This window comes from Chiloscyllium punctatum, chromosome 17 (assembly GCF_047496795.1).
Source record: "Chiloscyllium punctatum isolate Juve2018m chromosome 17, sChiPun1.3, whole genome shotgun sequence".
Taxonomy (NCBI): Eukaryota; Metazoa; Chordata; class Chondrichthyes; order Orectolobiformes; family Hemiscylliidae; genus Chiloscyllium; species Chiloscyllium punctatum.
The window spans coordinates 73,785,710-73,800,805 of record NC_092755.1 but is presented as its reverse complement, the minus strand read 5'-3'; the positions used below and the strand labels follow the sequence as shown (position 1 = coordinate 73,800,805).

Below are 15,096 nucleotides of genomic sequence, written 5' to 3'. Positions count from 1 at the left end.
TTGTTTAGGCAGTACAATTTAGAAGTTTATAGATTGTAGAAAACTTGATAATGTTATAAAGAGTGAACAGGGTAACAGACTTCAAAAGATAACCGAGAGTGTTGAAATAGGCAGACACAAGTGTAGTTAAATGTGTGACTGTCTTCATACTGATAACCACCTTAGCAAGGAAGTAATGAGACAGGAAATGCAAAATACTTGCAGCAGCTAACATCGTCTTTTGAGTTTCTCCATTCACAGGTAAAGCATGCCTTCGTACCACTGCTGCCCCTCCAAAACCTGATCCAACAGACTCCATCAGCTCCCCAGTCATGAGCATGAAAAGTGAAGAAGCTAATAACACTGAAGAGGAGGTTGGTACGCTTTTTGTCAGTAGCCTTCCTATGGACATTAAACCACGTGAGCTTTATCATCTCTTTCAATCATTTAAGGGATATGATGGTGCACTGATCAAGCTAACATCACAACAGCCAGTTGACTTTGTTACATTTACAGCAGAGCGGGAGCAGAAGCAGCAAAGAATGCTGCATTCACCTAGCCTGCTGCTGCACTTTACGCTCAGATGTGCTGGTATCCTCCATCTGAAGCATCTCTGGAGAATGAAGTCTCATCAGTTTTGTTAAGTATTTAACTGCCCTTATCCAAGAATTCAGATTTCTCCGTGGAGTGGAGTGCAAGGACAAGACAGAATTTTGTTTTCAGATTGGACATTACTGAAGGAGGTTTTGGATAACTGGCTCGTTTCCATTCAACTTGGAGGGGGTAAAATGGTCACTAAGGACTGTGAATTTAAGAACTTTACTGGGTGAACTTTTCTTTCCACGTGGGAGGATCCTGGAAACTCTATTTACCGCATGAACTAGTCATCTTTGTTGTTATAATCATGGCACGTTGCGTATCAATAACTTGCTTAAATACTGGCTGTTCAGTGTCTTATGGAAGCTGGTAGTGTCATCTAGGTGGTTATCATGGAATGATAAAAAGGGTGGAATATAATGTTAAAAGATTAAATTGGAATATCTCTCTGGACAATGTAATATTAAAGGGTTAAACTGCACTGACTGAACATTCTGGAAGTGGGTGAAGATGACGTTTATGCAGGAATGCAGATCACTCCCACTCCATTTAGACAGTCATTTGCCACTACTCCCCCTACTATTATAAAATTAATCTATGATTCAATCTCTTCCATTCAGAAATGCTTTCATAACCATCCCCTTAAGCTAGGACATATCACCCCTACATTGTCTTAGGGAATCACTGAGTCAGGAAATGGTCTGCTTAACAATTCCCCAGGATTAGGACATTTACATTTGGATGTAGGTTTGCTCGCTCAGCTGGAATGTTTCGTCACCATACTAGGTAACACTTCAGTGAGCCTCCGGACGAAGCACTGTTGGTGATTCCTGCTTTCTATTTATATGTTTAGGTTTCTTTGGGTTGGTGATGTCATTTCCAGTGGTGATGTCAATTCCTGTTCTTTTTCTCAGCGGGTGGTAAATGGGGTCCAAGTCTATCTGTTTGTTGATAGCATTCCCGGTTGGAATGCCATGCTTCTAGGAATTCTCGTGCGTGTCTTTGTTTGGCTTATCCTAGAATGGATATGTTGTCCCTGTCGAAGTGATGTCCTTCCTTATCTGTATGTAAGGTTACAAGTGAGAAACGGTCATGGCGTTTTGTGGCGAGTTGATGTTCATGTATCCTGGTGGCTAGTTTTCTGCCTATTTGTCCAATGTAGCGTTTGTTACGTGCTTGCACGGTATTTTGTAAATTACATTAGTTTTGCTTGTTGTCCGTATAGAGTCTTTGAAGTTCATTAGCTGCTATTTTAGTGTGTTGGTGGGTTTGTGGGCCACCATGATGCCAAGGGATCTGATTAGTCTGGCATCATTTCAGAATTGTCTTTGATGTAGGGGAGAGTGGCTAGGGTTTCTGATCGCATTTTGTCTGCTTGTTTGGGTTTGTTGCTGAGAATCAGCAGACTGTATGTTAATTGGATACCCATTCTTTTTTAATACACTGTATAGGTGATTTTTCTTCTGCCCTTCGTAGTTCCTCTGTGCTGCAGTTTGTGGTGGCTCGTTGAAATAATGTTCTGATGCAACTTCATTTGTGGATGTTGGGATGATTGCTCCTGTAGTTCAATGTTTGGTCCATATGTGTTGTTGTCCTGTAGACGCTGGTTTGAAGTTCCCCATTGGCTATTTGCTCGACTGTGAAATTGAGGAATGGCGGTTTGTTGTTGTGTTTCTCCTCTTTAGTGAATTTTATGCCAGTAAGGGTATTAGAAGATCCAAAGACACATGTACTAAACACCGCTAACTTCATCAGCAAGGACAGTATCATCAGGCTAGTGGACCTATACCTTACCATCCACTGTACCTTCAACAACAAAACCTACAGACAAACCAACTGAACACCCATGGGATCTCCGATATCAGGTTTCTTAGCAGTGACGGTAATGCAGATACTCAAACAAACAGTTCTGTCAACCATCCAACCCAAACTTTGGGTCTGCTACGTGGATGACACCTTTGTCGTCACTAAACGAAACAAATTAGAGGAAACCTTCAAGACTATCAATAATACCAGTCAACATCCACAAGCGAAGCTGCATCAGAACATTATTTCAATGAGTCACCACAAACTGCAGCACGAAGGGCAGAGCGTATTCAAAAAGAATGGGTATCGATTTCTCAGCAACAAACCCAAACAAGCAGACAAATCGCGTTCAGAAACCCTCGCCACTCTCCCCTACATCAAAGACATCTCGGAAGTGACTGCCAGACTACTCAGACTCCTTGGCATCGTGTTAGCCCACAAACTCACCAACATACTAAATCAGCAGTAAATGAACTTCAAAGGCCCTATACAGACAACAAGCAAAACTAATGTAATTTACAAAATATCGTGAAAGCTGCTACATTGGACAAACAGGCAGAAAACACGCCACAAAACGACATGACCGTTTCTCACTAGTATCCTTCCATACAGATAAGGAAGGATACCACTTTGACAAGGACAACACATCCATCCTAGGACAAACCAAAGAGATATACACAAGAATTCCCAGAAGCATGGCATTCCAACTTGAACTCTATCAACAAACAGATTGACTTGGACCCCATTTACCATCTGCTGAGAAAAAGAACAGGAAATTACATCACCACAAGAAACGACATCACCAACCCAAACATATAAATAGAAAGCAGAAGTTATCAGCAGTGCTTCATCCAGAGGTTCACTGAAGATGTTGCCTTGTATGGTGACGAAACGTCTAAAAATGAACCTACCAGCTCAGCAAGCAAACTTACATCGGGAACCACAACCTAAGTTACAAATCTTCTCAAAACCCGCTAACATTTACGTTTGCATTATCTCCGAGGATGATCTCATCCTACCAATGTACCTGGGGTAACATTTGATTGGGGGGGGGGGGAGTGGCTAGAGTATCTGTGAGCATTAAGAATTGACCTGTACAAAGGGGATGTGTTTTCTTTGTTCAAGGCCTCACTTTGACTCGATTTCACATGCCTGTGAAGAGGGTCAAAGGGGCCACTTAGCTTGGACAAGCTTTAATAAACTTTAACTGTTTGCAGAAGTCGGTGTGTGCGAATTGCAGATGGTGTGTGAAACCTCGAGAAAAGAACCTCACAGGCTCAGCCCTACTCTACCATGCACTCTCGAGTACTTCGCAATTTCATCCTTAATAATTATGGACACTAAAATCTGGTTGGCACGATGGCTCAGCAGTTAGCACTGCTGCCTCACAGTGCCAGGTACCCAGGTTTGATTCCAGCCTCAGGTGACTATGTGGAGTTTGCATGTTCTCCCCATGTCAGCATGGGTTTCCTCCGGGTGCTCCTGTTTGTTTCCACAATCCAGAGATGTGCAGGCCAGGTGAATTGGCCATGCTAAATTGTTCACAGTGTTCAGGGATGTGTTGGTTAGGTGCATTAGTCAGGGGTAAATGTAGGGTACTAGGGTAGGGGAATCGGTCAAGGTGGGATACTCTTCAGAGGGTTGGTGTGGACTTGTTGGGCCAATTGGCCTATTTCCATACTGTAGAGATTCTCTGATTCTGCCAACGACTGAGGTCAGACTAACTGCCCTGTAATTTCCTGTTGTCTGCTTCCCTTCTTAAATAGGGGTTTACATTGACCATAAGACAATATGAATTGGAGTAACTTGTTTGATCCTTCGAGCCTGCACTGCCATTCAACAGGACTATCTATGGCTGATCGACACTCCACTTGCCTACATGTTTTCTGCATAACCCTTGATTCCCCTGCTTTGTGCAAAACTATCTCAGCTTTAAATATACCTAACGACTTCACCCCTACAGCTCCCTGTGGTAAGGATTTCTAACTACTGATTTCCAAGCCCTCTAAGAAATTCCTCATTTAAGTCTTTAAAATTGGTGTCCTCCTTTATGCTGAGACTATGCCCTCTGGTCCTAGATTCTCCCATGAGGGGAAACATCTTCTCAGTATTTATCCTGTCAAGCCCTTTAAGAATACTGTATGGTTCAATGTCATCATCTTTCATTCATCAAAACTGCAGTGAGTAGAGTCCCAACTTATTTAGCCTTTGCTTCTAAGACAATCTCTCCATACCAGGGATCATCCTCATAAGCCTTCTCTGAACTGTCTCCAATTAAATGATGCCTATTTAGAAGGGTACTAAAGCTTGTCACAGTAATTCAGATGTGGTCTCACCAGCACTTTGTGCAGTTACACTAAGACTTCCCTATTCTTGTACTCCAACCCATTTTAAACAAGGGCCATTAGCCTTCCTGATTACCTGCTGCACCTGTGTGCTAGTTTCCCAGTTTCTTGTATTTTGTGCACAAAAGTACCAAGTGCCTTTGTGTTGGAACTTTCTGCAGTTCTTCTCTATTTATATAATGCTGTTTGTTTGTTCTCCCTTCAAAAATGAACTTCACATTTCCCTACATTATATACTCCATTTACAATTTTTTTGCCTACTTCATCTATCAATATCTCCCTGTAAACAGTTTAAATTCCTCTCACAATTTGTCTTTTCACCTATTTTTGTGTTGTCTGCAAATTTGGGCACAGTACATTCACTTCCTTCCTCTAAGTCGTTAATGTACATTGGATACAGTCTTGCCCAGCACTGATGCTTGTGGAACCCCATTGGTTACAGATTGCTAACCTGAAAAAGAATGACTTATCCTCACTTGTTATTTCCTGCCCAATTCTCTATTCATGCTAATATACTACCTCCAACATCATGGGCTCTTTTGACAACTTAGAGAGGCACAATGGCTCAGTGGTTAGAACTGCTACCTCACAGGACCAGGGACCTGGGTTCAATTCCAGCTTCAGGTGTTTCTGTGTGGAGTTCACATGTTCTCCACGTGTCTGTATGGGTTTCTTCTGGGTGCTGCAATTTCCTCCCATAGTCCAAAGATGTGCAGGTTAGGTGGTCTGGCCATACTGAAATTGCCCATAGTATTCAGGGAAGTATAGGCTAGGCAGATTAGCCATGGTAAGTGTGGAGTTATGTGATACAGTGGGAGGCTAGTCTGGGTGGGATGCTCTTCAGAGAGTTAGGCCAGATGTGATGGGCCAAATAGCCTCTTTCCACATTGTAGGAGTTCTACGATACCAACTTTCTCTAAGGTACCTTGGCAAACGCCCTCTGGAAGTCCCAATATAACACATCTACTAGTTCCCCACTATCCACTCTGGTTAAGACTGCCTCAAAAACTTTAGTAAGTTAGTAAGACGCGATTTCCCTTTCATGAACCTGTGCTGATTCTCTTAGATTATGGTTTTCAAAAATGTGCTGCTATTACTTCCTTAATAATTGATTCCAACAATTTTCCAATAATAGATTTAAGGTGAATCGACCTATAATTACCTGTTTTGTCTGCCTTAATTTTTGAACAGGTGCGTCACACTGACAGTTTTCCAATAGGCCAGTACTTTTCCAGAGGACAAGACTTTTGGAAAATTACAACCAATTCATCCACTCTCTCTGTAGCTACTTCTTTTGAGATCCTAAAATGCAAGCCATCAGGGCCAAAGGACTTATCTGCCTTTAGCCCCATTAGTTTGTCTAATACTATTTCTCTCTTGATGGGAATAGTACTTAATTCTTCCCAGTATTCATTAGTATTAATGGAATGTTCAAAGTATCTGACACAATTAAGATTGATGCAAAACATCTGTTAACTCCTCTGCCATTTCCTTGTTCCCCATACATATCTCTCTAGATTCATTATGTAAAGCACCTATGTTCACTGACCTCTCTTCATTTTTATATATTTAAAAAAGCTCTTACTGTAACTTTTTATATTCCTCACTAGTTTGGCGTCATGGTTTACTTTCTTTCCATTATCTTTTCAGTCTTCCTTTGCTGGATTCTGAATTTATCACTGACGTTCGTTTCCTTATATGCTTTTACTTTCAACTTAATAGTCTCCTTAACTTCCTTGGTTAGCTACTACTTACTTACTATCATTCCTGTCAATCTATGCACCCAGTTCACTTTCGCTAACTCTGTCCTCATTTCATTGTAGTTTTTTTTAAAATTTAAGTTAAACAGTTGTTCCAACCCAAGTGAAGGTGGGGAAGGCAATGACAAAGTGGTATTATCGCTGTACTGTTTAACCAGAGATCCAGGTAATGTTAGGTTTACATTTTGCCATGGCAAATGTTGAATTTGAATTCAATAAATATCTGGAATTAAGAGTCTTACAATGACCATGAATCCATTGTCAGTTGTCAGGAAAGTCCATTGGGTTCACTCATGGCCTTTAGGGATGGAAACTACCACCTTTACCTGGTCTGGCGTACACGTGACTCCAGATCCATAGCAAGATGGTTGACTCTAAACAGCCCTCAGGGCAATTAGGGATGGGTAATAAATGCTCACCACCCAGTGACGTCCTCATCCCTGAATTTTAAAAAAAGCTTTCTCACACTCAAAAGTGAGCAATAAAATTCTACCATGTTATGATCACTACTTCCTAGGGGATCTTTCACTCTGAGGTTATTTATTGAACCTGCCTCATTACCCATTGCGAGATTCAAGACAGCCTGTTCCCTGTTGGTTCCATGACATATTGTAGTAGGAAACTATTCTTAATGCACTATGAATTTGTTGTCTTAGCTGTTCTTTCCAAATTGACCAACCCAACCAATAAGCAGATTAAGGTTACCAATAATTCATTCTATATTATTTTTACATACTCATTATTTGTTGATTCATACCCTTTCTGAGAGTGTGTCTACTATTTGGGGGTCTGTACACTACTCCTACCTGTTCTTTGTTTGCTTGCTATTATTTAACTCAATTGAACTCTACATTATCTGAGCCTAAAAGGTAAAAATAATAACTGCAGATGCTGGAAACCAGATTCTGGATTAGTGGTGCTGGAAGAGCACAGCAGTTCAGGCAGCATCCAAGGAGCAGCAAAATCGACGTTTCGGGCAAACCCTTCATCAGGAATAAAGGCAGTGAGCCTGAAGCGTGGAGAGATAAGCTAGAGGAGGGTGGGGGTGGGGAGAGAGTAGCATAGAGTACAATGGGTGAGTGGGGGAGGAGATGAAGGTGATAGGTCAGGGAGGAGAAGTGGAGTGGATAGGTGGAAAAGGAGCTAGGCAGGTCGGACAAATCCGGCTAAGTCAAGGGGACAGTGCTGAGCTGGAAGTTTGAGACTAGGATGAGGTGGGAGAAGGGGAAATGAGGAAGCTGTTGAAGTCCACATTGATGCCCTGGGGTTGAAGTGTTCCGAGGCGGAAGATGAAGCGTTCTTCCTCCAGGCTTTTGGTGGTGAGGGAGCGGTGGTGAAGGAGGCCCAGGACCTCCATGTCCTCGGCAGAGTGGGAGGGGGAGTTGAAATGTTGGACCACAGGGTGGTTGGGTTGATTGGTGCGGGTGTCTCGGAGATGTTCCCTAAAGCGCTCTGCTAGGAGGCGCCCAGTCTCCCCAATGTAGAGGAGACCACATCGGGAGCAACGGATACAATAAATTATATTAGTGGAGCCTAGATCATCTCTCGCAACTGTCTTCATTTCTGCTGTATTAGTAGTGCTACACCACCATCTTTTCCTTCCCTCCTGCCTTTCTGAAAGGCTAAATTACCTTGAATATTAAGTTCCTAGTTCCAATTTCCTTGTCACCATGTCTCTGTACTGCCTATGAGATCATATCCATTTACCTTGAATTTACCATCAGTTCACCTGTCTTATTCCAAATGCTATGTGCATTCAGACACAAAGCCTTAAGGCTTGCCTTTTTTTAAAATCATCTTAACTTTTCTTTGTAATGTGACTCATTTGCCCCTCACCCTCGATTACTCTGTTTACCGTTTTTGCACTTTACTTTAGATTAGATTAGATTACTTACAGTGTGGAAACAGGCCCTTTGGCCCAACAAGTCCACACTGCCCTGCCGAAGCGCAACCCACCCTTACCCCTACATTTACCCCTTACCTAACACTACAAGCAATTTCGCATGGCCAATTTACCTGACCTGCACATCTTTGGACTGTGGGAGGAAACCGGAGCACCCGGAGGAAACCCAAGCCAACACGGGGAGAACATGCAAACTCCACACAATCAGTCGCCAGAGGCAGGAATTGAACCCGGGTCTCTGGCGCTGTGAGGCAGCAGTGCTAACCACTGTGCCACCATATTCTTTCTTTTATTAGCATTGTTGTTTCTCTTTCCCTTCTCACCCAGCATGGGTTGAAAATGTGTTGCTGGAAAAGCGCAGCGGGTCAGGCAGCATCCAAGGAGCAGGAGAATCGACGTTTCGGGAATGAGCCCTTCTTCAGGAATGAGGAAAGTGTGTCCAGCAGGCTAAGATAAAAGGTAGGGAGGAGGGACTTGGGGGAGGGGCGTTGGAAATATGATAGGTGGAAGGAGGTTAAGGTGAGGGTGATAAGCCGGAGTGGGGGTGGGAGCGGAGAGGTCAGGAAGAAGATTGCAGGTTAGGAAGGTGGTGCTGAGTTCGAGGGTTGGGACTGAGACAAGGTGGGGGGAGGGGAAATGAGGCAACTGGAGAAATCTGAGTTCATCCCTTGTGGTTGGAGGGTTCCTAGGCGGACAATGAGGCGCTCTTCCTCCAGCCGTCATGTTGCTATGGTCTGGCGATGGAGGAGTCCAAGGACCTGCATATCCTTGGTGGAGTGGGAGGGGAAGTTGAAGTGTTGAGCCACAGGGTGGTTGGGTTGGTTGGTGCGGGTGTCCCAGAGATGTTCTCAGAAATGTTCCGCAAGTAGGCGGCCTGTCTCCCCAATATAGAGGAGGCCACATCGGGTGCAGCGGATGCAGTAAACAATGTGAGTGGAGGTGCAGGTGAATTTGTGGTGGATATGGAAGGATCCCTTGGGGCCTTGGGAGGGAAGTAAAAGGGGAGGTGTGGGCGCAGGTTTTGCATTTCTTGCGGTTGCAGGGGAAGGTGCCGGGACTGGAGGTTGGGTTGGTGGGGGGTGTGGACCTGACAAGGGAGTCACGGAGGGAGTGGTCTTTCCGGAACGCCGATAGGGGTGGGGAGGGAAATATATCCCTGGTGGTGGGGTCCGTTTGGAGGTGGCGGAAATGACGACGGATGATACGATGTATATGGAGGTTGGTGGGGTGGTAGGTGAGGACCAGTGGGGTTCTGTCCTGCTGGCGATTGGAGGGGCGGGGCTCAAGGGCGGAGGAGCGGGAAGTGGAGGAGATGCGGTGGAGGGCATCGTCAATCACGTCTGGGGGGGAAATTGCGGTCTTTGAAGAAGGAGGCCATCTGGGTTGTACGGTTTTGGAACTATTCCTCCTGGGAGCAGATGCGGTGGAGACGAAGGAATTGGGAATATGGGATGGCATTTTTACAGGGGGCAGGTTGGGAGGAGGCGTAGTCTAGGGAGCTGTGGGAGTCGGTCCATTTATAGTAAATGTCCGTGTTGATTTGGTCGCCCGAGATAGAAATGGAGAGGTCTAGGAAGGGGAGGGAGGAGTCTGAGACGGTCCAGGTAAATTTGATGTCGGATGGAAGGTGTTGGTAAAGTGGATGAACTGTTCAACCTCCTCGTGGGAGCACGAGGCAGTGCGGATACAGTCATCGATGTAGCGGAGGAAAAGGTGGGGGGTGGTGCCAGTGTAACTGCGGAAGATGGACTGTTCCACATATCCTACAAAGAGGCAGGCACAGCTGGGGCCCATGTGGGTGCCCATGGCTACTCGTTTGGTTTGGAGGAAGTGGGAGGATTGGAAGGAGAAGTTGTTCAGGATGAGGACCAGTTCAGTCAGTCGAAGGAGGGTGTCAGTGGAAGGGTACTGGTTGGTACGGCGGGAATGGAAGAAGCGGAGGGCTTTGAGTCCTTCGTGATGGGGGATGGAGGTGTCCAGGGACTGGATGTCCATGGTGAAGATAAGGCGTTGGGGACCGGGGAAGTGAAAATCATGGAGGAGGTGGAGGGCATGGGTGGTGTCCTGAACGTAGGTGGGGAGTTCTTGGACTAAGGGGGACAGGACTTGTCGAGGTATGCAGAGATGAGTTCGGTGGGGCAGGAGCAGCCTGAGATAATGGGTCGGCCGGGGCAGTCAGGTTTGTGGATTTTGGGCAGGATGTAGAAACGGGCGGTGCGGGGTTGTGGGACAATGAGGTTGGAGGCGGTGGATGGGAAATCCCCTGAGGTGATGAGGTTATGGATGGTCTGGGAGATGATGGTTTGGTGGTGGGAGGTGGGGTCATGGTCAAGGGGACAGTAGGAGGAGGTGTCCACAAGCTGGCGTTTAGCCTCAGCGGTGTAAAGGTCAGTGCGCCAAACTACTACCGCACCTCCCTTGTCTGCCAGTTTGATGAGGTTGGGGTTGGAATGGAGGGAGTGGAGGGCTGCACGTTCCGAGGGTGAGAGGTTGGAGTGGGTGTGAGGGGTGGAGAGGTTGAGGTGGTTAATGTCGCGGCAGCAGTTAGCTATGAAGAGATCCAGGGCAGGTAAGAGGCCAGCACGGGGTGTCCAAGTGGATGGGGTGTGTTGGAGGCGGGAGAAGAGGTCGTCAGAGGGTGGGCGAGAATCCTGGTTGAAGAAGTAGGCACAGAGGAGAAGGCGGCGGAAGAATTTTTCGATGAACGTTTCGGGCATGAGCCCTTCTTCAGGAATGAGGTAAGTGTGTCCAGCAGGCTAAGATAAAAGGTACATAAAAGTCCCACAACCCCGCACCGCCCGTTTCTACCTCCTGCCCAAAATCCACAAACCTGACTGCCCCGGCTGACCCATTGTCTCAGCCTGCTCCTTCCCCACCAAACTCATCTCTGCATACCTCGACATGGTCCTGTCCCCCTTAGTCTAAGTACCACCTCCACCTCCTCTATGATTTTCGCTTCCCCGGTCCCCAACGCCTTATCTTCACCATGGACATCCAGTCCCTGTACACATCCATCCCCCATCACGAAGGACTCAAAGCCCTCCGCTTCTTCCTTTCCCGCCGTACCAACCAGTACCCTTCGACCGACACCCTCCTTCGACTGACTGAACTGGTCCTCACCCTGAACAACTTCTCCTTCCAATCCTCCCACTTCCTCCAAACCAGAGGAGTAGCCATGGGCACCCACATGGGCCCCAGCTATGCCTGCCTCTTTGTAGGATATGTGGAACAGTCCATCTTCCGCAGCTATACTAGCACCACCGCCCACCTTTTCCTCCGCTACATCGATGACTGTATCGGCGCTGCTTCATGCTCCCATGAGGTTGAACAGTTCATCCACTTTACCAAAACCTTCCACCCGACCTCAAATTTACCTGGACCATCTCAGACTCCTCCCTCCCCTTCCTAGACCTCTCCATTTCTATCTCGGGCGACCGAATCAACACGGACATTTACTATAAATGGACCGACTCCCACAGCTACCTAGACTACACCTTCTCCCACCCTGCCCCCATAAAAATGCCATCCCATATTCCCAATTCCTTCGTCTCCGCCACATCTGCTCCCAGGAGGACCAGTTCCAATACCGTACAACCCAGATGGCCTCCTTCTTCAAAGACCGCAAGCTCCCCCCAGACGTGATTGACGATGCTCTCCACCGCATCTCCTCCACTTCCCGCTCCTCTGCCCTTGAGCCCCACCCCTCCAATCGCCAGCAGGACAGAACCCCACTGGTCCTCACCTACCACCTCACCAACATCCATATACATTGTATCATCCATCATCATTTCCGCCACCTCCAAACGGACCCCACCACCAGGGATATATTTCCCTCCCCTCCCCTATCAGCATTCCGAAAAGACCACTCCCTCCGTGACTCCCTCGTCAGGTGCACACCCCCCCACCAACCCAACCTCCTGTCCCGGCACCTTCCCCTGCAACCGCAAGAAATGCAAAACTTGCGCCCACACCTCCCCCCTTTCTTCCCTCCAAGGCCCCAAATGATACTTTCATATCCGCCACAAATTCACCTGCACCTCCACACACATCATCTGTTGCATCCGCTGCACCCGATGTGGCCTCCTCTATATTGGGGAAACAGGCCGCCTAATTGCGGAACGTTTCAGAGAACACCTCTGGGACACCCGGACCAACCAACCCAACCACCCCATGGCTCAACACTTCAACTTCCCCTCCCACTCCACCAAGGACGTGCAGGTCCTTGGACTCCTCCATCGCCAGACCATAGCAACAAGACAGCTGGAGGAAGAGTGCCTCATCTTCCGCCTAGGAACCCTCCAACCACAAGGAATGAACTCAGATTGCTCCACTTTCCTCATTTCCTCTCCCCCCACCTTGCCTCAGTCCCAACCCTCAAACTCAGCACCACCTTCCTAACCTGCAATCTTCTTCCTGACCTCTCCGCCCCCATCCCCACACCAGCCTATCACCCTCACCTTAACCTCCTTCCACCTATCGCATTTCCAACGCCCCTCCCCCAAGTCCCTCCTCCCTACCTTTTATCTTAGCCTGCTGGACACACTTTCCTCATTCCTGAAGAAGGGCTCATGCCTGAAACGTCGATTCTCCTGCTCCTTGGATTCTGCCTGACCTGCTGCGCTTTTCCAGCAACACATTTTCAGCTCTGATCTCCAGCATCTGCAGTCCTCACTTTCTCCACCCAGCATGGGTTCCCAACTCCTACCATTCTAGCTCAAACCTACCCCTACCCCAATCACACTAGCAAATGCTTGCTCTCGGTCATCAGTCCCGATCCTGCCCAGGTGTAAACTATCCAGATTGTACTCGTTTCACCTTCCCCAGATGTCCTTGGAATCTGAAACCTTCCTCTAGCATCTTTCCAGTTACATAATCAACTGATATCCTGCCATTTCTAAACTGACTAGCATATAGCAGCAGTAGTTACCTTTAACATACCTGCATTATTTTTTCCCTTAATTAATTCCGTTCTAGAGAGTAGCGTTCTACAGGTTCAAACAAGGACCATGATTTTTCCTTTAATTACAGAGGCTCAAGCATACAGCGCACAATTTCAAAATTTGTACACAGCAAAAAGTCTGGAGGTATTGTGAACAGGGAGGGAATTCAAAAGGACACAGAGAGACTGGTGAAATGGGCAATCAAGTGGCAGATGAAATTGGTTGTACAGAAACAAATGGATACACTTGAAGAAGAGTAAAGAACAGCAATACAAAAACAGCAAAGGGACTGTAAGTGCAGAAAGAACTAATGGCAAATGTTGCACAAACCACTGAAAATGTCAGGTTAATTTAAGAAGGTGGCGCAAATGGAATATGGAATATGAAATCTGGACTTACAAAAGAAAGGAAGTTATGATGAATCTTTATAAAACACTGGTTTTGCTGCAACTAGAGTACTGTGTCCAAATAAGTGCAGCATGTATTAAGAAGAATCGAAATGCATTGGAGAGTATGCAAATATTGAGAATGGTTCTAGTGATGAAGAGCTTCAGTTTCATGTATACGTTGGAGGAGTTGGAGTACTTTAGAGACAAGATATTTGATAGAACTGATCAAAATCACGAGGAGTCAAAACACAATAGATAAAAACCATTTTCAATGGCAGAAGGATGAAGAACCCAAGGACACTATTATAAGGTAATTGGAAAATGAACCAAAGATAATATTACTTCTTTTAACAAAGTGAGAGGTTAGGATTTGGAATGCACTACCTGAGGTTGTCTTTTCAAAGCAGTGCCAATCACGGATTTTAAGATAAATTGAATAAACACCAGCAAAGAGGGAGTTTGCTGGGCCAGCAGATGTTTGGAGTGGGGCAGGCCCAGTTGCTCTTGTGGAGAGCTATTGTGAATACGATGGGCTGAATGGCCTCTTTATGTCTCATATGCATTCTAAACTCATGATTTAGTCAATTTTCATTGCTTTTGAGAAACGCAGGACATTAAATACAAGCAATTCCTGTTTGGAGCCAATCCCAGCTATGTTTTTCACTTTATTTTTAGAAATTATGTTTTTGTAAAATGATGCACTGTAGGTTTTTTTTTAAACCTTACCATGTTTTTTGTTGTCCCGCCACTCTCCAGTATATTCGTCCCCGCTTAATGAGTAGACGGTGCTTTTTAAACCGTTTTTCTGCGCAATCCGATCCCACTCATGCCACCGATTTTCTTTGGGCTTCCGAGGCCTCAGAAATGGCATTTTTGTGTCAGAAACTCCAATGGAAGGGTTCACTTGTTATGAAGGGGGCAGGGTGTTGCACGCTCCCAGGGATCGAGACTGGATCTCTTCCGCTGTCTTTCACAAGACGAGTTTAATCGAAATGAACCCGTTTTCACTCAAAATCCCTTCGCAAACAGGTATCGGAAAGACCAGCCAAAAAATCGGCTGTCCTGCATATCAGCAACAGCGAGGCTGCAAACAGGATGTTTAACAACAATCCCCAAACTCGCTGACGCTCCTTGTGCGATAGTGTACGGCTGTTCCTATAGCAACAGAGACGGGCCTTGTGAATCGTCATGGGCCTTTTGGTATTTTCAAGTAAAACAAGAGCAAAGGAAAAATGTGAAAATACCGTCACACTTATTTTTTTGTGTATGGGAAAAAGAGCAATTTTTTAAAAATAAGTTTTTTGATGGAGTAAGTCATGTCTCGGCCCAATCATTACCCCTGCTACAAGAAATAACGTTAAAGCCAGCAAGCGGTTG

At 46.0% G+C, this 15,096-nt stretch overlaps 1 protein-coding gene across 1 annotated transcript in view; it reads right to left on the bottom strand.

Annotated features, from left to right (window-relative positions):
• morn3 (MORN repeat containing 3) overlaps nt 1-14,839 on the bottom strand; it is a 65,655-nt gene extending 50,816 nt beyond the window's left edge. The window contains exon 1 of the mRNA XM_072587459.1: nt 14,446-14,839. Within this exon, the coding sequence (XP_072443560.1) occupies nt 14,446-14,590 (145 nt within the window). The 5' untranslated portion in view covers nt 14,591-14,839. The remainder of the gene's footprint in view (nt 1-14,445) is intronic.
• Nucleotides 14,840-15,096: the final 257 nt, after the last annotated feature.